This window comes from Phalangium opilio, unplaced genomic scaffold (genome assembly GCF_054372755.1).
Source record: "Phalangium opilio isolate 3A_F unplaced genomic scaffold, DU_Popi_V2 ptg000003l_1, whole genome shotgun sequence".
Taxonomy (NCBI): Eukaryota; Metazoa; Arthropoda; class Arachnida; order Opiliones; family Phalangiidae; genus Phalangium; species Phalangium opilio.
This window is the reverse complement of record NW_028324145.1, coordinates 13,969,406-13,992,278: the sequence shown is the minus strand read 5'-3', so window position 1 is coordinate 13,992,278 and position 22,873 is coordinate 13,969,406. Positions and strand designations below refer to the sequence as shown.

At 42.7% G+C, this 22,873-nt stretch overlaps 2 protein-coding genes and 1 long non-coding RNA gene across 11 annotated transcripts in view; 2 read left to right on the top strand and 1 right to left on the bottom strand.

The window, feature by feature from the left end:
• Ehbp1 (Eps15 homology domain containing protein-binding protein 1) overlaps positions 1-10,508 on the top strand; it is a 22,263-nt gene extending 11,755 nt beyond the window's left edge. For 2 of the 6 annotated variants that reach the window (XM_089841866.1, XM_089841862.1), the window contains exons 5-16: positions 42-250; positions 323-675; positions 758-1,171; positions 1,230-1,535; positions 1,897-2,410; positions 3,098-3,151; positions 3,274-3,407; positions 3,651-3,843; positions 3,924-4,065; positions 4,175-4,248; positions 6,404-6,596; positions 8,824-10,508. In XM_089841866.1, the coding sequence (XP_089697992.1) occupies positions 42-250; positions 323-675; positions 758-1,171; positions 1,230-1,535; positions 1,897-2,410; positions 3,098-3,151; positions 3,274-3,407; positions 3,651-3,843; positions 3,924-4,065; positions 4,175-4,248; positions 6,404-6,596; positions 8,824-9,034 (2,797 nt within the window). In that variant the 3' untranslated portion in view covers positions 9,035-10,508. Of the gene's footprint in view, positions 1-41; positions 251-322; positions 676-757; positions 1,172-1,229; positions 1,536-1,896; positions 2,411-3,097; positions 3,152-3,273; positions 3,408-3,650; positions 3,844-3,923; positions 4,070-4,174; positions 4,249-6,403; positions 6,597-8,823 lie in introns of those variants that run through there. The other 4 variants (XM_089841874.1, XM_089841877.1, XM_089841883.1 and 1 more) reach the window with 4 other exon arrangements.
• LOC149718025 (uncharacterized) lies at positions 9,189-22,475 on the bottom strand. The gene is made up of 8 exons (XR_016368410.1): positions 22,341-22,475; positions 18,549-20,195; positions 18,360-18,449; positions 17,962-18,277; positions 17,397-17,882; positions 14,298-17,321; positions 12,969-14,220; positions 9,189-12,924 (listed from the first exon to the last, which is right to left on the bottom strand). It is a non-coding gene; the product is annotated as an uncharacterized LOC149718025 (long non-coding RNA).
• Positions 22,066-22,873, top strand: part of LOC149718024 (uncharacterized) — a 34,293-nt gene continuing 33,485 nt past the window's right edge. For 3 of the 4 annotated variants that reach the window (XM_089842003.1, XM_089841994.1, XM_089841979.1), the window contains exon 1: positions 22,066-22,873. The gene's annotated coding sequence lies outside the window, so the exon portion shown is untranslated. The other variant, XM_089841998.1, reaches the window with a different exon arrangement.

Below are 22,873 nucleotides of genomic sequence, written 5' to 3'. Positions count from 1 at the left end.
TAGTAGAATAAAACAAACGCCTATTGTCGTTCGTTGTAAAGGGACGAAGATATGCAAAGCATAGCCAGTTTATTAAGTTTAGCGGCGCCGATCGACCACGACGTTGGCAATTTGGACGACTTTGACGATGATTCCGCCATTCCCGATCACGATAAGGAGAAAGCTCAAGCGGAAATATCACAATTAGCCTCTCAAATTGCTCTCTTAGCTCGCGATCAAGACGAGAAAGAAAAAGCCGACGCTAAAGACAGTGCGTACCTTAAAACGCCCCCCCCCCTCCGTTTTAAAGGAATGGGAATGGTATAATTTCGCTCCATTTCAGAGCTGTCCGATTTCAAACTCTCGCCCATATTGGACTCCGCGTCCGGTTTTGAAAAATGTTTACCAAAGAGCGGCGTAGAATCTCCCGGGTCCAAAGAGTCCGCCAATATTGTCAGGTCCGACTACAACCCCTCGCGGGAATTGTCCAGTTTATCGGAAAGTAATAACGCCAGCCTGGACCTCCTCTCGTGGTGCAAAGAAGTCACCAAAGACTATCGAGGAGTCAAAGTGACCAATATGACGACTTCTTGGAGGAACGGACTGGCTTTTTGCGCCATTATTCACCATTTTCACCCCGAGTTGATTCCTTTCGAGACGCTGGCGCCGCACGACATCAAAGGGAACTGCAAATACGTGAGTTGACTTTGAATGTCGACGACGCGCCAAGGGCGGGGGTCATTTGGGTTATTCTGAAGGGGGATGAATGTGTTGACAGGCGTTTGACGCCGCCGCTACATTGGGTATAGCCAGAGTGATTGAACCGGCGGACATGGTCATCTTGGCCGTTCCCGATAAGCTGGCCGTCATGACTTACCTCTACCAATTAAAAATGCATTTTACGGGTCAAAAAGTCAAAGTGAAGAAAATTGGTAGGAGAAGCGGCGAATCAACTTACATTCTGGAACAGCAGGATTCCGCCGGTTCCAACAGTCGAAGGAACAGCGAGTCGCGAGAGACCGACACCGTCGACGCCGCCGCCACCGAAATAATCCGGGACAATTTGGAAAGCGATTCCAATAACGACGTCGTCGTCAATGATGGCCAAACTTCTAAAACCAAGAATGACGAACTCGAGACTGAAAATTCCAATAGTTCCTATAGAGAAGAAAAGAAATTGTCAATTGAAACCGTAAGTACAACCGGACATTGCCTCTTTGTCCAGCCTGGTCCCTGACCATTCTTTTCAGCGCTCCGTCTCCTCCTCCGCCTCCGAGTTTGACAATGCCAAGGTCGAGGAACCAGTTCCGCCTTCCCCTAAAGATTTAGCTTCTTCCGCCCTTTCAAAATTGGAAAAACCATTTAGCGAACTCCGAGGTCGCTTACCCAAACTCTTGGCGTCAAAAATCAAGAGCAAAAGCTCGAATTCCAGCTCCTCAATTTCTCGAAGTCAGTCCGTCGATAGTTACTGCGCTAAAGATGGCGGCGGCGATGTACCACCACTCTCTCCCACTCCCCCCAAGGCCACAGACGCCAAAGATATTCTTATAACTAAGGTAAGTTTTAATATAAGCCTACCATTGATTCGAGAAAGAAAGAAAGAAATGGTTTTTGAAAGAATGTGTCTCTTGTTTTTTATGATTGTCTTTACGGGTTTATTAATGTAAGCTGTCCTCTGGGGTTGACCCTCAAAAAGAGGGGCCAAAGTCCTTAAGCCTACTTATTTCGACAGTGCGCGTTACGCGAGTCCCTTGATTATTTTACAACTAGTTTCGATATCAAAAGACGCGGTTGAATAAAGTAGGCCTAAATTTTCCCTCGTTTGTCAAACTGGCCTATTTATAGTTATAATAGGTCAGCGCGGGTTAAAATGATCCACGTGTCCCTAGAATCCGAGATGTTATTAAATTGTTGCAGGAAGAGATTAAACCCAAGAAATTGATGACTAGAAAGCAACTTATGAACCCCTTCGACTCCGATGGTGAAGAAGAGGAAAATTTGATGGGTTCACCGCCGGATGGCGTCTCGCCCATGTCCCTGTCTCCCGATGGTACCGCCGTGTCCGGCAATAAGGAGGCGGCGGTTGAGGAGGCACCTTCGAAAGACGAGTCTGATGAGGACGGTTACATCCTGGATCTGTCACCGACGAGGGCAGGTCGGGCGCGATCTTTACCCAGTCACGAATCTGAGCATGGCGGACTTTCGAACAAGAAAGAGGGTGAATTGGAGCGAGAGGACAAGCTTCGGGAAACGGCCAAGTTGTTAATAGAGGAAGCTAAACGGGGTAATTTCCATGTTTTGAGAGAGCTTAAACTGGCAACCAATTCCGGTAGCCGAGGAGGAACGGGGCTTAAATCGTCTAGAAGCGGCGGCGGCGGCCGCAATAATAATCCCGTAGTAAACAACAATGCCTTTAACACTCAATCATTAGGTAATTACCTGCCTTTTATTCTTTTTTTACCTTTTAGTTACGTGTCGTAGTTACCAAAGTTACTTACCACTAAGCCTATAGAATAATCATCCTGTAGATAGAAACCTTAGAAATGACTAGAATAGGTCCTATTTTTGGTTTTTGTAAGAGGCCAACTAGTATAGCGTACTTCCCCACCACCATTTGTATTGTATAGTTTTACCTACCGTAGTGTTGTTTAAGCCAGACAGGTTCTTCCTTGGACCACGTGGGTAGGTCTTATCCAATGGGGATACAGGGGAATCGCGGTATTCGTGACGTAAAATGATGAAAAAGTCGCGATTCACCACTTGAACCACGTTGTAAGTGAGACCACTTACATTGGAGACTGCGCGTATGGGTTTTAGGCGGCGCGGTGCCCATTTGACGCGATTTTCGGGTTGAACAGTATACGCGTGACGGTTCTTTCTTCACCTTTCCTTTCCTTAACCAATTCCTCTCGAGGAACCTTGAAATTATTCTATAAGGAATTTTGAAAAAAAAAAAAAAAAAAAAAAAAATGACTTCCTTTTATTTTTTCCTGGTTTTTGATTTGTTTGTTTATTTATTTATTTATTTTGATTTTATTTACTTTTGTTTATGTTTTGTTGCATTTTCTCCTTTTTTAATTAACCCGACCGTTGTTGACTTAAAATAATCGATCGAAAGGTGGCCGTTCCTTTGGCGTTTCCTTCTACCAATTCACTAAACCCGTCGTTTTAGGTGAGCCACCCACGCACATTTTTGCGGCTTATTAATAGTTAAGCATCGGGTGGCTTCGTTATAATATTCGCTACACGTACGAGTCTCTCTCTTCATCGGGGGGATTTTTGGGGGGCTTACAGATAACGAAAATATCGGGGTCACTGGTCAAGCTGATTCTAAAAACAATTCCAAAAGTTCACCCACTCGAGATCTGAAAAGCTTCGAGTCGACTAGAAATGGCGGCGACAATTTGAACTTAACGACTCCGGACAGGGTAGGGCCCAAAGGGTATAGGGAGCTAACAACTGCGGATAGGGGGAAGGGATAGTCTGACGTCACGCAGTACCCCCCTCTCTGGTTGGCATCTTTTCGCGTAGTTTCCAACCGTTAGGGGGGGATGAAACTCCGGTAAGAGATAGAACAAGGTGTGACGTTTCAGGGTCAGAACTGTTAGCTCCCTATTGCATTTTAAAGGGTGTATGTATCCTTACAATTTCAAATGTTCAAATGCGTCAAGGAGAATGCGAATACGATAGAGGGTCGGGCCAACTCGTCCTTTTTTAACGAGTCTCGCAGTTACCTGGAGGAAGAGGACGAAATTGATATTGACAGTGAGAGATCCGCTCTTGAAATGGAACAAGAGAGGATCACCAGAGAGGCGGCCATTTTGGAGGCGAAAATTAAACGGGAAATGGCCAAAGAAAAACGAGGTGCGCCCCTCCCACTATAACGTGTTTTATACGTTTTTTCGCGTCGTCTCAACTTGTTCTCGGGCCTATTTTGTTTTTAGAAAGGAGACTTAGCGGAAACGCGGACGATGACGAGGACGAGGAGAGTAGCAGCGCTCTTTGTAACGATCTCTTTCAACAGTGGTTCATTCTGGTTAATAAACGGAATGCGCTAATTGAAAGGGAAAACGAACTGAATATCATGTAAGTCCCCTCCCCCTCTCCCCCCCCCCAATTTCTTCCATTCGTCCTTTCAACATCTCGACGTGACGTTTGCCTTGACCTTGTTGGCGTTGCCTTCTTTTCGTTGCAGAGAGCAAGAAAGAATTTTGGCCAAGAAATTAGACTTATTGAAACAGGAATTGGCGGTCATACTGTCCATTGAAGGTAAATACCACTCCTTATTTTCTTTTGGTATCGGGTCTCGCTCGCGTTATGATAAATATTTCTACTGCGAAAACAAAAACGGGGTCTGGTCTTGTTGAAATTAGTTATTGCGGGGGCGGGGGACGTCGTGGGATAAGTAGACGTTGAGGATTAGCCAACTTGGCATTCCCCTCCTGGAACTTCTTACTAATAGCTTTCTCTACTCCACCCTTCCCCCCCCCGGCCCTTCTTGGTAAGTACGCGACCTAGGAGCCTTTCGCCTCCTCCGCCGCCGCCCGAGAGTGGAAAGGTTGCTAATCCCCCCCCGGTACAGGGCGCCCCACCCCGTAGGCCAAAAGGGAGAAATACCTCTGGCTGGCACCACCGTGTTTAGTTTGCTTGATGGTGGTGGCGGAACGATAGTTAGGCAACGGCGGCGGCCATTAGAGTCGGCACGCGCCCCTCATTTAATCCCTTCCAAAAGCATAGCATTTCCCAAGGCTAAAAATTTGACAGAGGAGTGAGTGTATCAGCCAGAAAGCGCCACTGCCTTTTAAGATCCCAATCAATTTTCATTCTTGTATTACTCCGATGGGTTGGCTTCTTTTTGTAACTTGTCCTCGGACCATACCTGACCTTAATGGAGCCTTCGCTAGAGTTGGTTTCGGTGGACGACATGGTGCTCTTTCAAATTCGTTTCTTGGCTAATGTTAAAAATGAATCCGTAGACGACGGTGATTGAAATTGTCAAAAAATGGTATCGATTTCTCTTGGCGTGCGCCATTTTGAGTTCGGACATGTAGCCTTAGTGTTTTCGCGACATTTTCCCAATAATAATTATTTAAATAAGTTAATTCTTAAAGTTTTAATTCTAAAAGTTAACGGGATTAACTACATTCGCGAAAAATTTTCGCTTCCTTCAGAATTGAACCACCGTGTCCCTGAAGGCGGCGTAAAATTCCTGGAGAATTGTCCCCGGTGACGTCTTCTAATATTTCGGTAGCGTACGTAGGTTCTGGGAGGTAACGTTCGTGAATTGATAATTCGCTACATTTTTAACGAATCGGAATAATTAGTTTACCCTCGCAGCTTTAATCCCGAACTTTTCTACAGATCCCCAATCTAGATAGTGTCTTATCTGGTACAATACTTTTAAGTTGTAAGTCGAAGCGTACGCGAAGGGGGAGGGGGGCCTTAACGACATCCAAGCCAACTGTCCTATCTCCGCTCCGCATTCTTCTCGTTAGGTCTATTTGACATAGGGGCTTACATTTGACTAATTGAAAGGCGCCGATTCCCATTAGGGAACATTAGTGTAATATTTGGAATTGATTTGATTGGTCACTCGGCGGTCAACTGACCTCCATTACTTTCCATACCCGTGACTGACTTAAAATAAGCCTTTTTTTTTCTTCTAAACTCTGGGTGTATGTTATATTTTCTTTTCATATATATAGAACTAGGATATGTATATATATATACGCGTTCGATTCCTTGTACAGGGGAAAGGGAGCGAGCTATAGTCTGAGGAGGAATGGACGGTTAGGCTTAGGAAGGGTGGGGGGCATGCGTATAGGATAGCTATGGGGCTTTAATCTTCGATCCACCCTCTCTCCCTCTTCCGTGGGTGGATGCTGCTTGCATTTTGGCAACTGTTTTCCTTACTAGGGAAGAACGGAACGGAGGTCGAAGCCAGGGGGGGATGAAGAGAGAGAGAGAGAGAGAGTTGGGAAAGAGAGAAAGAGAGAACCAAGTAGGAATAGGGGTTTTATAAGCCGCTTAACTTTGGGATGGAATCCCTTATATAAAAAAAAAGAAATAGGAAGAGAAAAAAATATCGGGATCCTGACTGTTCGTAGGGGTCGGGATGGTAGAGGAGGAAAAAGGTGCGAGGGATGCTGGGAAGGGATGCTGCTGCGTGGAGGAGCCAGGGATTGCCTGTCAGGAGCAGAAAAGAAAAACGACAGCCCCAAATAGAAATATACCTATATATTCCTACAACACTTCCTCTACACCCCAAAGCCTATATCTATTGAATAAATATATCGCCTTTAGGGTGGTGCCCTTTTTTTTCAACTCCAGTGATACCACTGTTCAATTTTTTTTCTTTAGTATTTAATATTTAATATTTACGTGTTTTTAAATGAAAAGTATCTTTCATGTTTTGTTTTTTTAGACTCGCAAAAATCTCCGGCTCAGCGAAGACGCGAGGCCTACCTTTTGGAAGAATTGGTGGAAGTGGTGAACCAAAGGGACGAACTAGTCCATATTGTCCATCAGAATAATTCCCTCTTGGAGGGTGATGACCAGGAAGAAGATGATGATGATGTAGTTGTGGATTCGTCGCAATCGCCGTCGCCAACTTCGTAGTAAGTACCCACCCTTTCATGTTATTTTTATTGTTCTTGCATTGCGCTGAATTGCAATATTGCACCCTTTTTTTTGGTATTGCGCTTTGTTGGTATCTATAGCTGGTGTTTTTTGACCTTACTGGTTTGGTTTTCTTGTTGTGTGTGTGTGTGTGTGTGTGTGTTTTTTTTTTTTTTTTTTAATTTTGGCGTGCGTACGTACGCGAACGGGAGGGGCCTCTTTCGGATAACCCCAGCCATTTAAATTTTTATCGTCAAGTTATAGCTTGGTTTTTGGCCTCTTTATTATTCGCGTCCAAGGTCAAAATCGTTTCGAATTTTTTTTTTAAGACACTATAGTTCAGAGGCCTACCTTTAAAATCTCTGGATAGGGACACTAGCCGTGTTCGTTACTCTGCCAAACTAAGGCTGATTTTATTTTAATCATTTTTAATTACGCAAACAATAACAATTAATGCGTTTTAGTTAATAATAGTTAATCCCGAAATAGACACGTATGAGAAATTGTGGTCACGTATATCACAACAGGGGCGTACCTTTTATTTTGCACCAGTATGTGCGCCAGCCACCTCCGTCTTATAACCCCTATTTTACGACTCCAGGTACAGATATAATAAATTTAATGGGGGAATAAAGTAGTTCCTTCGTTCGTTCGTTCTTTACGAGGAACAGAAACAAAGGATTGACGGATTTTATGTATAGGCCCTTGATACTCTCCTTTTTTATTTATTATTTGTCATCCCCTAAGACAGAACGTTCTCTCCCCTTTTAAATATTTAAGGAGAATCCGCAATAAAGATGGTTATCTCCATTTCGGCATCTTCTCCCCTGACAAAGAACTTAACAAGATAGCCCTCTCTCTTTCCCCTCTCTCTCTGGCTTTATCAGACAGGCATTCCGATCAACTACTGGGGATTATAGAGAAAGGGAGTAGGATTTCTTTATTTTTGACCTCGTAAAATAGACCATAAACGCCCCTTTCGTGATGCGAGACCCAGGAACAAGATCAAAGACCCCAGTGTGCTGTGCTCTAGCCACCAAAAAAAAATTGTCCCGAAAGAACAAATTTCAGATTATTTAGAAAGTGGAGGAATAATACGGTGCAGAAAGAAAGTTTGGCGTTAAAACTACGATATGATATTCGATTAGATCTCCCTTTTTCTCTGTCTCTTTCTCTCTCAAAGAATTAATAAACTGTTAGCTGGGAATTCAAGGCGTTAGTTCGTTCCATCGACGCGTGTTAGTTCCACCGCGTGTGATGCACGTCCCAAGTTTTGTTCGAACAAAATATCCCCCCTCCCTCCCCCTCTAAAGATGGATGGTGAATCTCACCTGGATAACGATCCCTCATGTCAAAAACTATAGAAGGTCTTCCAGGTAGAGCGCCTCCGTCTCCATGACCAGTCATATTTCGTGTCCGGGCTCCCTAGCTATCTCTCTCCTCGTCCTCGTCGTTCCTCAGTTGCGGTGGTAGTGATGGGGGGGGGGGGGGAGAATGTAATAAAATATATATCTCGGTTAGAAGAAGTCGAGTTTCCCACGCGTCGTGTCGTCCACCACCACCGTCTCAGAGACCTTTTTTTTTCTTCATTCCTCTTTCCCCCCACGGTCAAAGGTTAATGACGTCATTAGCTTGCGCGTCGTCGACCGTTTTTGCTATCCAGGATACCTTAAGAGAGAAACTATTCCTCGTCGACAATGCACCTTGTCGCTCTTTCTCTCTCTCTTGGTCCGTGAAAGGGGGAGGGGGGGGGGTTCGATTCTTTATACGCTTGTCTCTCGGTCGTAATAATTTTAAAAGTTCCCTAACGTGCCGTGCCGTGCGGTGTACTGTGGGTGAGGTTTTGGTATGGCTGGGGTATCGGAGGATCCTAACACCCGATGTCGAAGGTGTTCGAGTCGTAAATTTCCATTTTTCCCCAACTCCGGGTGGATTCCTTCTTTCCCAATTGCCAAACCGCCGTTTTTATCCAACATATATATTGTAAGAAGTGACTATCGAATGCGACACGCGGCGTTTTCCGAAATTCCATCACCGCACTCCCGGGAATGTTGCTATGATATTTTCGTACACGTTGATACCTTGATGTATTGTTGTTTAATTGTTACCTATTTAAGCTAGGCCAACGGCTTTTCTAGCGCTGGTTTTTGGTTTCGTGTGGACACGCGGTTATTTGCGCACTGTTCTTTGGCTTTCCTTGATTGGAGGGCGTATATTTTCTTAAAGCGGTGTCGATTACAGTTGCGGCTTTAACCCTGGGCGGTCCAGTAGTTCTATCCGTCAACGTTCTTTGGAACGGAAACGTCCGTCGCCTCAACAGGCGGTCAAGAGCCGACCAAGTCGAGCTTCGTCCAGAACCTTGCCGTCTGACCATTACAGGTTCGCCAACCCTATTAAGGATACGGAGGAGGACGGAAAGGTTTGCGTCTTACAGTGATGACCTCGTCCCCCGTCGTCTCTTCTTCGGGACGTACGAGAAAAACGTACGTCAACCCGGATACGTGCAAACACGACGTACCAGCCTCGTTCGCCAGCCAATCTTATATATTAGCTTTATATTATTTTAGCCATTGAGAAAGCTTTCTTTTCAATGTTGTTGTTAATTAGCGCGCGTTTTCATTTGCCAATTAGCTTTATTAGAATAACCCCGTGTTCAGGGTTGACTTAAACTTGACCCAATCTGACCCGATCAAATTAACATAATTGGATCACAAACCTACAACAATATTGTCGAGTCCATTCGCGACGTAGTGAATTCCATCGTCTTTGTCGACTGAGTTTGCGCGCGACGAGTTTACTCTTCTTACATTACATACATAGATATATATATATTTAGTACTTTACTTAAACAGATAATATTTTATCATACAATTTTCTTGCACTTACATGAACAGTCCGTACGAATTAGTTACTTATCTCTAATGGTGTTGAGGCGTTACGCGCGCTAGACAAATTTAGTTCTTAGGGAGAAGGCGGCGTTGAATAGTAATTTCTAGCAGTAATTACTTATGTACGCGAACGAGAATATTTATTGGATGATTTGGTAATACTCTACGAGCTCGAGGCTTCATTTCTAGGTTACTTATTAAGTAATTGCCTTCTAAAGATCCACGCCATTTATTATGAGAAGGTAATTAAGTAGGAGCGCGCGCGTGTCGTGTCCATATAATGCTTGGTGTTGAACGTACATTAGGGAAGCTCAATATCTTTCGTTTAATTTATTTCTGATTCCGGTTAGGCCTAGATTTAGTTTTCACCAGGGGGTATACACCTTTTCGTAATACGATAGGCCTAGTTCTTGAAAAGTTGAAGTTTGTCGGTTCGGACATGCATGCTGTTTCGGTTGTGGTAAGTTCGGTTTGAACGAAGAAGGCGTGTTGGTTCGGACGGATGGTCAAGTTTTGGCCGTCTGTAACCTCGGAGAATGATCTCGTAAATTAATATATCCTGAAGGCAATTTTGAGGTCAAAGGTAAAAAGGTCTCGACCCTGCAATTATTTGCCATAGATTTAAGAAAAAGGCTGAAACACTGACTCCGTGGCAATAGTTTCCCCCCAGTAATTGATCTCCCTTGAAGCTTAATTTTGTAAATAACCTATAAACTGTTACTGCTAAATATATATAATTAACGTAGCCCAATTAGTCCAAGCTTCATTCGGAGGTAATTGTTCGTTATCAATCTCTCAGATTGTTTATCAACTTCCGGTTAAGTAACTAGAGCCGTTTCCACGAAGTTGAGACCTTATATCAACTTTCAGTTTCGGTCGTGCGAAGTAATAAAGACCTGGTGTCAAAGGTCAATTGTTAAAGATGGAATTTGAATTGAATTAACTTTCACCGCTTTTAATTAACTTAAAAAACAATATATATATAAATAGTATACCTAGTAATTAAATCACTTTATACATACATATATATATCCTAAAGAAGTTCATATATATTTTTTTGTTGCGTATTTCTTGTGTCCTTTGTTCTTGTATATAGGTTTTTTGACCCCCCCTAATTTCGAATTTAAATCGGATAGAGATGGTTTTGATTTCAATAAGGATTATTCAATTGAAACGTCGTAATTAAAGGTAAATGATCTATAGCATCTAGTCCCCCAATTCTAGTTAACTCTTCGATTCGTTATACTTAATATTTGAATGTTATCGCTGAGCTGCATGGCGGTATTTTTGGATCAACAAATTCTTTCAATGGTAAAAAGGTTAAAATCAAAATTGACGCACAATTTTGCGACAATGAAGACGCTAAAAGTTCAATTTTATTGGAAAATAATTAGGGACAATGTTCGACGAATTGCATTCTCAGTCTGTTGACAATCTTGATGTGATAGTAGTATTCGAGTGGCATTAAAACTTAACCATCTCTATCCTGACATATCCTTTCAATTTGACTTAATGGATTGTGAAATAAAAAAAAATATATCCAAAGTTAAATTATATTAAAAATAAGAAATGATTGCGCGCGCACTTTCCCGAAGATAATGTTAAAAAAAATTAATATTAGAGTAATAATAATAGTGCCATTTTTATAAATATTTACGTATTTATTTATTTATTTATTTGTTTGTAATTTTAGGTAAATAATTCGCATATATACGATGCCTTCGAAGATGACGGATGAAACGTTAGCCTTTTTGAGTTGTTCGGGGATTAGTAGGTAGATGATGATAAGATGGCGTGTGTGACGCTTCCTTTGCTGAGGAAGAAATTGTTCAAATCAGTCTATTGTTTATTTATTTTAGCCTATTCTCTTCCGGTTCCATATTGACGACTTCTTCCGGACGAACACGTTCTATTTCCTTTCTGGCGGTTGCAATAAGTAATCCCTTGACTCACTCGTCATGCACTCCGTCGGAAGGTACGTACCCTGACTACTGTACTTGTCTTAGTTCTTAGCTTTGAAGGTTAAGTCTTCGCGTCTCGATTTCCCCGCCTTATTCCTCGAAAAAGGTTTAAAAATAAGTATTTGCCGAGTTGAACCGCGTTTGCTTGCTTGCGAGGGATTTGTGGGGGTGAGGGGGGGTTAATACTGCGGTCCTGGCTGCAGCCGAGAGGATTAACGTATTCTTATCTTTTTGTTATTCGATATTCTTATGCTTAGCTCTTTTCTCGTTTGCATCCTACCCTAAGAGATGCACGTGCCCTAATGTTATGTTATTCTTTGGGATGGGGATTGTTTTTGTGCGTGTTTATGCCGCAGTACCATGCGCCGTATAATTGGTATCTTGGTATTTCGTTCTGAGAATTGATTACGGTAGGCCTATAACTTGGTGCTTAATTTTAGCACAACGAGTCACGTTTACTTAGAGATTGTATATCCTGAGTGATGTAAGGGTGCCATTCTTACAATAACAAATCAGAAAAATAATTTTTTTATATATATAAGCATACAGCGATGGTTTTGGAAGTGTAGGTATATATTGTACTTAAAAGGGAAAGATCTATAATACGCGTGTTGGGAACGTTTTTGATTTAAGCGGCAAATCGTGTCTTTGTTTAGGCGGAAGGAAGGGAAGAAATTTTGGCGCGCGTTCGACTTGTACCCGGGTTTTAGAAACCCGAAGCCATCTGGCCGATTTCCCGCCAAAAATGGGTTCTCGCGCGCCGTCGTTTTATTTCCTATTACTCTATCAGACGCGTTGAACGTGATTCGGACTTAAAGGTGTCGTCGAGAAAGCTTCTAATTTCACTCGAGCAGAATATAAATACTCGTAGCCGGTCTAACGCCTAGAGCGTGCCCTCCCTCCAACTTTTAAGCCCAGCATAGCGCGGCCATGTTGCTGGATTCATCCTTCTATATAGAAGAACGAGTTTCCAATATCAACTATATCCTCGGCACGTGTCTGATGGGATAAAAGCGCGCGCGAGACTTTTCCTACACTTTTCACGCGCATGCCCCCAATCGACAATCCCGTTCACGTGCCACCTTTTTTAACAGTGTATATTTTAGCGCCATTTTTTATATATTCTCCTTTCTGCAACGTGAAACTATAGGCCTATAGAGAAAGAGAGAATTTTGCTTTTTCCTTCTTTCTATACGTGGCGGAAATGACCCCTAATTGAATCCGCGCCAAAATTTTACACTTGATTTATCCCGGTGTATACTAGCCCATGAATAATTGATACTTTTTTCGACTGGCCCTATTGGGGGGAAGGTCTTTATACGTAACAGTTCTCAAAGACGGAGATGGACCAAAGATCCCCCGTCTATACATCACGGATGGGGTATTTAGTTTGTAAATTTCAAGTCTTAATCAAAAGAAGAGAATATATTTTAAAATTAAATATATTAATATTATTATAAAATTGACTTAAATTTAACCTTTAATAACATTACTATTATTATAAAATTGACTTAAATTTAACCTTTAATAACATTACTATTATTATAAATTTTATTCATTTAAAGATGAAAATGATTTCGACATGATTATAATTAATTTTACCAGGCGCGGGGGGGGATAAGAAATGTATAAGCTTTATCAAATCCCGCTATCTTCCGTGCTTCTATAACTATAGTCCTTGGACTATAGCTGTAGTCCGTAAAGACTATAAACTAAAGGGAGTAGAATTGGGGGTCCGCGCGAGCGCGCTTTCGGTAGCTAAATTAATAGACGATAATCCTTCATGGAGTCCCTATTAGGCGGGGATTTCTCTCTCTCTCCATCACTCATGAAGAGAGAGCGCGGCCAACTCGGTGCAGTCCCGGACGGTCATGTGCGGTAAAAATTGCATTTAATCCCGTCAGTCTTTTAGGACTCTTCTATAATAATATAAAGCGCATCCCTTGGCGGGCACAGACTCTTACGATCCCTGATTAACTCCCAAAATTCCATTGACTCAAATCTCCCCTCCTCCACTCCATTTGGCCCCTTATAGAAGGGACGATGCTCATCAGGAAACCTTAGGGATGAATATGTTTCGGCTGATTTCATTTCCAAACGCTAGTTCAATAATACGCCAAACGTTTCTTATATTTTCCCCTCTAAACCTTCCTCGGAAGTCCATTAGTTGAAGTACGTAGAGAAGTTCCCCCAGTTCAAAAACACTCTCAGAGTGGGCTCGCCTTCATCGTCTCTACTTCAAATCACGAGCTTCTGGTAAAAAGGACGGTAGTCCTCGGGGATGCCATTCCCTTTTGGCTTTAGTGGCGTTTCAAAGTGAAATGAACTATTGAAAGGGCACAGTGTCTCTCATCCGATTGACACTGTTCATATATACATTACGGTTCCATCGCTTGATTTCCAAAGGATTCTTTCTTTTTTTATAAAGTCCTATAGGGGGTGGGTGAAGCCGCAGTGTTCTTTTAGGAGCCGGGTCGTTTGGTCTAGGAGAGTGGGATACCGGAGGTTTAGAGTCCCAAATGACGAGCGAACGCGTAATACGAGACCCAAAGGAAGTATAGAGGATTGGAAATTTGGCTCCACGGGGACTTGATGTACCTCCGCGCAAACACGTGTTTTACAGAGTCTTGTTCCCACGTGGATATTCAGCGCGCTCCAAATATTTTCGAGATCTCCATATAAGAAACGACCCCTTATTCGCAAATTCATAGGGTTTTAACTTTAGACTTATTTTGTAATCGGAGCGCGTCACTCCTGTAGGGGTGTACCTATACCTAAGAATTTAAAGGTAGCGACATCAATCTTGATACGATACTGATATCAAAATGAAAATACTCCCGTTGGCCCTTACTTAGTATTGAGTTGTCAAAAATTATAAGGGCTGGAATTCTTTCCTTTTCGAGAAGAGAACAAAGTTGTCCTTTGATGCAGAGACGAGTGATGATCCTTGAGCAGATAGGAGACGATTCTCTCTCTCCATCCGAATTAAAGATATAGGGAGGGGGAGAGATCGTGAGCGGAGAGTGGAGGGGAGGGGGGGGCGCTCGGTGACACCCGGACACGAGAAAGAGAAGAAGAAAAAAAACCACTCTTAATAATTACATCGAGTAGAAATAAAAGAATTCCATTCAGTCGGCCAAGATCAAAGGGTTTCGTGGACGCGTATATCCATCCCAACGACGCGCCCATTAGGGCCAAAATTACGTAACTCAAAATGATTATTTTGCCCTAGCCAATTGAGAAACGTGTACCTGTTGGTAACTTAATAATAAGTAATACATTTATTATTTCAATATTTATCAAATTTAATCGAAGGGAAAAAAACTTTACGAAACTGACCAAAAAAGCTAGGGTATCCATAAAACAGTATTTATAATTTTGGCTAATGGGATGGAATGAGACGTTGAGAAGAATGAAGACGAGCTTGAACTTTGGTGAATGCGGCCGTGGTTGACGAGAACGATGGCATTCCTTTGTCGGCATGTTTTTGTACCTTCTTTCTCCGTGTAATCCTAAGAATTCCCCACCTGTCCCGTCCCTCCCGCCCCCTCCCCCCGCCACAACATTTCTGAGACTATGATCGATGAGGGGTCATCGTTTGATCCCTTACATCTCCCCCCCCTATCTTACCTTGATTTTAACCACGCGAATTTATTCATTTGCCCCCCGAGTACTTATGGGACGTATGTATTACTACGAGACCAATTTCTATTTCTTTCGCTTTATATGGTCAAGTTGGTAATTCTTGGTGGTTTTGATTCGATTCTCTCCGACATTACTGGTGTAGTAACTATGTAGTCGGTGAATTAGAAAGAGATCCGAAGAAGTGCCGAGCCGGGAGTCGCTAAGAAAGCGATTGACTAAGAACAAACGTTTCTCGTTGTCACGTATCCGAGATTGTTCAAGAAAACCTTTTTCGAGATTGAAAGCTAAAAGAGGCGATCTTCATCTTGCGGTTAACTAGATTCCCCCAATTTATTCTGGTCGATTGAGAACGTCATTGTTTATATCATTTCATTTTTCGCCTTGTTCGAAAGCGCTTTCTCACCCTTGGAACAATTTCTCTCGGGTCAGAAGGGTTTAAGAGTAATATTTTTCGATCTCCATCCTTTTATTAAGTCCCGCACGACGTCTTATAACGCTTAAAGGAATTCTTTCTCCGGATCAAGAAAGAGCTTTTTAACAATTTACGAATATATATCTGGCGTTCGTGTCGTGGGACACTTTCAAGTTTTATATTAACGTTAAAAGGGTTCTCTTCTTCTTCGTTTTTTTGTCGTTCTCGAGTCAATATATCTCGGCGACATTTTCCACGAAAAAAGCATCGTTTACTAAGATTAAGCCGAGTCTGGTCTTGAATACAAATTGATTTTAACGTCGACATTTCCTTTCCTTTCTTATTATAAGAATCCGTCTGTTCTGCCAAGGTGATACCCGCACGCTGCCCTGCACTGCTGCACTGCGCGCCCAAAAATAAATAGAATACGTAAAATATGTATATAGCTTATCTTCTGGGGGTTTTTTCCCCTTACTCTCTCAATAGTTGTAAAGCCGTGCACCTTCGTACGAAGTGCTTAGATTTATTAGTTAGGATAAGATCGTGGTCTTCAAGCATGGTTGTTCGCGCTGCGGCTTGCAATATACGTACGTGTCTATGGGCGTATAGAAAAAATAACCGAACGGTGTGGCTGTATTATAGCAAGCGGGACATGCAGAGTGAGAAGTTTTATTTTCTTTAATGTATCGTATTTCATTCAATTCCCCAAAATCGTATTTGTCAAAGTTTTTAACCGTGGGATTATCGCCTTCAAATTATCTGATTTGAATTTTAAACTGTAGGCATTTTTTTAAACCTTTGAAAGTGAATTCGTTTGGTTCGATCACTCGTCTGTAAATACAAGATGCCCCGAGGTACTTCAAGTTCATTTACTTTTACACTCTCGCAAGGGACACCACAAATTAACATTAATACCGTAAAACAAATGGCAAACTCCGTCTCTGCAGACGCGCCGTATAGTTAGGCTTACGCCAATACGTCCAATAATTCGAGTCCTTGTAAGGGATAGAGAGTTCTTGAAGCGAGGGGCCTCGAAGAGATAGGCAAATTCCTAATCCGGATTAATGGTCTTGCATTAATTACTACGTCCGCCGGATTAATACGGGATGAATAATTAACTCTTCCCCGTTTCTAAATCGCGCCCAATTAAGGTAGAGAGAGATAGAGAGAGAGCGAGAGACTTATACATTATCCAAATTAAAATACTATTACGCAATGAGAAACATTTCTAGTTAAAACCTTTCCGGGTTTGCAGGGCGTTGTTGTTTGAAATAATTATGAGCTTGAGCGCCAAACTATTTATTCGGAGCTCTGTTTTAAAATTTGAGAATTTCCTACGACGAGCTAGGCCTCTCGACCTTTCGTGCATGGCGTGTAGTGATAAATGTTACTGAAAGGTAGTTGGTATACGTCATTGTGGCAAGGGCGAAGTCAAGTTTTCTCGGATAGCGGTCGTCCAATAAATGTTCCGATATAAAAATAGGTATAGCTTCGTAAATTTCATCCCGATACGAAAAAAGAATTAAGTTGCGTTTTGGCATGCGTGTTTCAAAAACTTTCTCTTAGAAAATTCGCAGCACGTGCAGGGTACCACGTAATAAACCTTTACCAATTGCTAGGCCATAGTCCTTGAGAAAAAAACCGCAGTTGAAATGGTCTCCATCCATTTTCGGTAACTCGTTCGCCTAGCATTTCCCTCTGTTAATGAAAAGGCATCAAACCTTTGTTCTGGAATGCTCTTTTGGCTTGGCCTCCTTGGCCTCCACCTCGTGCATGCAGGTAGTGAAAGTAAAAGTGATTCCAGACTAGGCTGACATCCTGGAATTTAGTAAGCTAGTTAAAAGTTTTTCCCCTTTTTGACGGTGGTGCATGGTGCACCCGGTGCGGTGGTACTTTACGAGTGTAAGGCGCTCGTATCGACGTTGGAACCCGGGCTATTAGCCCAGTGATTTAACTATATATTCCACCTTATTGAAAACATGTTTACACGGCCTTGAACTCGCGCGCCACTCTCTCTCTGGCATCTTCGAAGACTTCTTTATTATAGCTGGCAAAAACCATTCCCGATCAAGATCTTTTGCAGGTTGTAAATTCAAGATACAGGATACTTTTTACAACTCTGTTTTCTTTTCTTTTCTGGCGAAACTAATATTTTAAAGCGAGCGTAGTGTAATTTCCCTCTTCAGTATGATGGTCTAGCAATACTGCGTGCTTTGGCAGTGATAGGCAGTTTCTTGACCACCTTGTGTAGCCTTGTAATGGTGAAAACTTGTATAAGGTGTATATTAATATACCCTCTCTCTTCTACAAGTTTTATTGTTCATGGCGGTTACAAATTTTTACGGTTTTTCCTCCGACAATTCTTTCTTTCTTGTTGAGCTAGAATCGTTTCGTCTCTGTCACCAATGTCACCTCACATTCTCGTATTGTTTAATTACTTTAAGCGGTGGGGACTTACCTGTCAGGTTATTCTGAAATGACAAAACTCGTAAAAAATATCGTAAAACATTTCTCGCGGTTAGTTTTAAAAACTGGTCTATCAGCTGCTCGGGATTATGTCCGTAATTACCCGGATTTATTAGTACACTAAATAAAGTTAGACTGTCTTTTTTACATTCGCGCGTTATTTAGCGTGTCTCGGTGTTATTGGAGATGTATAGTTAAATCCGGCCCGGTTGTTTAGGATAACGCTTTTCGTCGTGGAAGACTTCTTTATATTTTATCACCAAATTCGTTCTCACGAATTTTGAAAAACTTGACGAGCTATAGTTTATCTAAAGTTCAAAAACATGACAAATGTTTAATTTGTAAGTAGATAATCAGCGAGGCCTGTACAATGACCCTTTCAGGTCGTACCATTTTTTAATAGAGCTTGACCTCTCTCTAAAAATTTGTAAACTGACCGCCCAACGGTTTTACATCAATTTTTGTCATTTCCCACGAATCCTGTTAAAAAATAAGGATTATAAGTTTCTTATTTTTTGTCCCCCGACAAGGGGAAAAATCGTTGCTTATTTTATCAGAGTCGGGGCGTAGGTTGCATACCTGGTATCAAGGGAGGAAAGAGGAAAAAAAAAGTCTTTGGATTGAGATGCATCCCGATAGCAGCACCGGACGGCTTCTTTTCATCTTTCTCCGAGGTAAAGGGAGGATGGGGCAAATTCAAGAAGGAATATACATGTAGCAGTTCATGTAGACCAAAACCTATAACGCCTCCAGTTTCGACACTCGGGGAAAAAGAAAAAATATACTTTTGGATGGACATGGCCGGTTGTGCCTATACTGCAGGCTCGTTACAAAAAGAACCTTTGACAAACCGTTCAAATAACCATTGTAGCTATAGTCCCGCGTGTTTTCCCTATTGTATCTGGCGGACACCGTTTACGCTTTTCGTCCTCGTGAAGCTAGGGAGCTGTACTACGGTTTAGTGCCCTTAAACATGGAGACCTTAGACTCGGAGTGGAATATGGGTCCCCTGTAGAAAATTCAAATTAGCTCGAGTGAATTCTTTGCGCCAGCTACGCTCCTTGGTGACTGTTCCGAAGAGGCGCTTCCCCCCAACGAGCTTGACGCGAACCCGGGGGTGTGAGCCCCGCAAACAGGCAAAGCATTGAAATGGAAATTGATGCCCGATACTCATTTCGGTCCGAACATTTGGTTCCCGCATTTTGACAAAAGCGATACACGTTGAAAGGTTTTTACCCCCCCCCCCCATCGTATACCGTTTGGCGGAAGAAGCCTATATACATTCGAGTCTGTTGGCTAAAGAGTCCCTCTTTATTTTCAAGATTTTTATTAACAATAGCCGAGAAAACCCGCAAAGTTCGGTGACGGTGGTCATGCCTCGATATATTTTTTGCATCCTTTTGATGTCGCCTATCGGCGCGACTGTTATAACGCCATTTTGGGTGTCAAATACGAGTGCCCACACTCTGTAAACCTATATATTGGGTTCACCTTGTATAGTGTAGAGTTTAGTTGAGGATCCTCTTTGAAGGGTAGTTGTCGCGTCAAACCAATTCGTTACTACTAGTTAGGTTTGACCGGTGAACTTGTTTTTCCCTAAACAGATAAAAAACGCCGATGTTTAAAGGCATCGTGAAACGCTTAAAATATTTATTGGATTTCTGGCCCTTGAAATGGGATTACGCGATTAAGCCATAATCCTCCTTTAAATCCCATCTAATCCTTTAAACGTAACAACACTTTGAAATCAATACAGCTAGTGCATGCGGGGATACCGTTTAGATGAAAAATATTCTACACTGGTCTCGAGACAATGTAGGCCTAGTCTTTAATTTTTTAACTATTGACAAATACACGCCAGTAAACTTTCTGTAATATCAGAAGTTAGTAAGAACGCTTCTTCAGTTGATAATCTTAGGGGTTCTTTTGACGTTTCAGTTGGCCTTGAATAGTTGTAGCTATTTTACGAGCCCTTGATACGGTTTTCAAATAGGTAGGTGTCCGGTATCAAGAACCCGTGCGTGGATTTCTTTCTTTACTTTGGACACTTTTCATCCACTATAAGGCTATTTATGGTGCTGGGGAAATGGCCGGAGAGGTCTTTTGATGTCTCCTTGGATTGGCACCCAATGTACGGGTTACCGTGGTGGTGGCCGCGAGTCCTTAGCTTACCCTATTCTTCTTCTTTCCACCGACCGGACCAACTGCAGAAGGGTCAGGGCGCGCCTGTAAGATATACAATGTTCGTTACACTTACAAATATTTAGATCTCTCGCCATCGCACGGCGTACGTGGATGGGTTTTGTTCGAATTACGCGCGCGTCTCTTATCCCAGTCTATAAATTCGTAAGTCTCTGGAAAGGAAAAGGCAACGCGAACGAGCCCCATCGCCTTCGTAAACTTTCCGATTCCTTGAGTTTTGAAGGATGATGGCTACTTGGTGCAAGGGGGGGGGGAACGGGAGGTCAGCCGCCGCGCACGCAGCTCCCTCCGCGGGGGTCATTTTTCCTTCTTTATATGCCGAGGGTCGTACAAGGTATATATATATACACACTTTGAGAATAATAAAAAATGTATTGCGATTTAAAAAATGACGCCACCATAACTCTCCTGCACTTCTTCTTTGGGTGCTGTATAAGTTGTCTCAAACGCGCCTTTATTCGTTTCCCAAAGCTCATTTTATACCCTCTTTCCCCTGTAGGGATCCTTTTCTGGTAGCGCGAGCGGAAAAAAGTGCTTGAAAGCGAATCATTTTTCCGCTCGAGCGCCTTTCCTTCCTTCCTTCTTAGCAAGGAGAAAACTCTTCCTCTCTCTCTCTCGGTAATAATCGGAAGCTTTTAAAAGTTTCGATAAAATTGATACAGTTTTTCGTGGGCGAAGCTAAAATCTTATAAAGGTAACAACTACTATAGGCCCGCGGAGTCTGCATGTAGACAAATATATCAACACCAGTACGAAATGAGCCGAAGCATCTTTAGAGATGTTGCTCCGTTCAAAAATATTTTAAAGCGAAATGTCCGGATGATGCTTACAATTTGTCTAAGGTTAAGCCGTTCGCTCACTCAATCTCAAAAGATTACTGGCAGTATTTTTCCGCAGACGCTTTTTTTTTTTACGCGTAGAGTTTTCATCATTTCTTTTTTTAGAGTTTAGAAACGCGCGAAATACCGCCGCTCAATATCTTGTAGGTACAGCCCCACATTTTTTCAACCCCCAAGTCTTTAATTTAAATTTTTACAGATCTTGTCGATTGATATCTCTTTTAAACGTTGAAAGATTTTCTGTTCATGGTTATGGGGTGCCCTCCTCGGCGTATTGGAGTGTATCTCAGACCAGTTATAGGGGGGGGGGGGAATAACCCTTTTTTAACGAGGATTACCTGTCGCACTTTGATTTAGTAGAATATAGGGTGCTACCTTTTTGGGTGACACCTTTTTGGGTGACACCTTTTTGGGTGACGTGACTCCATCGATTTTTATGCCATGAAAAAAATGGGAGTCCCCGCTATAACGAAGTACAAAGTGGTGTTTGAAAAATAATCGCTCGTTTCGAAGGACAGTAAACAAGATGGGCCCGAGGGTATATGTTTCTCACATGGGGATCTGGTTTTTGGGGAACCTTTTAAAATTAACACTTTGAATTACGTCGTATTAAGAAAAATAGAAGCTATTGTAAAAATGGAAAACCTTTTATGTAAATTACGTAATGGTTATCGGGCCAAAAAAAGCGAAGCGCGTATCTCAGACAGAAGTAAGAAAAAGTTTTAAAAAAGTCTTGTTTTGGGTAAGACGTTAAATATAAAATATTCGTCGTAGTCTCCGAGTGATTTCTAAGCAGCATCCCTAGACCTTAACAGTTACAGCATCGAGACAAGCTTACGTCAATTCTCGCGGGGTTCTCGTCTCCACCTTCCGCGGCATTCATTTGCTGACTCCTCCTTTAAAAGGAGGATCTCCAGAACCCGATTGGCTGAGGGTATTTAAAGGGTCCTTCTAGTCGCGAGCGGGTACCCGGAGGGGGGAGAGTACAGGGGGAAAGGAAAACGGAATGAAGGGGGAGAGGAAAAAGGCCCGGAAAATAGCGGACGTCGAACAATCAACGGAGAAAAAGAAGAAAGTTTGGGGACGAAAATTTTTGGGGACTAAGAGGAAAACGGTTTTCATTTAGACAAATACGTTTAAAGCCGCTTTTCCCAGGCTACACGCGGTCATAGCCTTACGACAGACTTTCCCGTAACTACTCTTGGACTCCATCAGTTACGCGCTCCCTTTTTTTAATTTTATTTACTTTCGTTTCGTCCCGAGTCTATTTCGCGTCTTTCCTCGGATTCAAAGGGGTGAAAGAGGACTTCCCCCTTAGAGAGAGACTTACCTTTCTTACCCTTGACCCTTTACCGTCCAACTGTGAAAAAGAAGAAGCCAAACGAGAGTGTTGTTTTTTCCCCGAAATCTAGTGGCGTTTGTTTCAGGCGGATTTATCGAAAAGGAAAACTGTCCAAGAACTTATCTCGGTTACGCGACTGGGAACGGACCGTCCCGGACCGGCACTCATTCTGTCTCAAGGTCCCGCGCGGGAAGGACGCGTTCGCTGCCGTTAAGAGCCCAAGACGAGGTGTACTTTCGCGGACCACGTCGCGTCATCCTCCACACCACGCGCGCCCGCCTTACGGAAACCACCATGGTGAATGTTTTGTTTTTGCTAAGAGACTAAAGTGGTGGAAATTTCGGGACTGTCTTCGGCCAGGTTGTCTTTCCTCGAGAGGGAAAGAATATTTGCGCGACTGGGCCAGGGGCGCAACTGGTAAAATATCCGCGCACGTGGTGTGGTCTTTCTGTATCGGGCCGGGTCTGTGGCTCCGGCTGCAGCTATAGCTGTTTGTGTGCCCATTTTGCCTTGATCCGCAG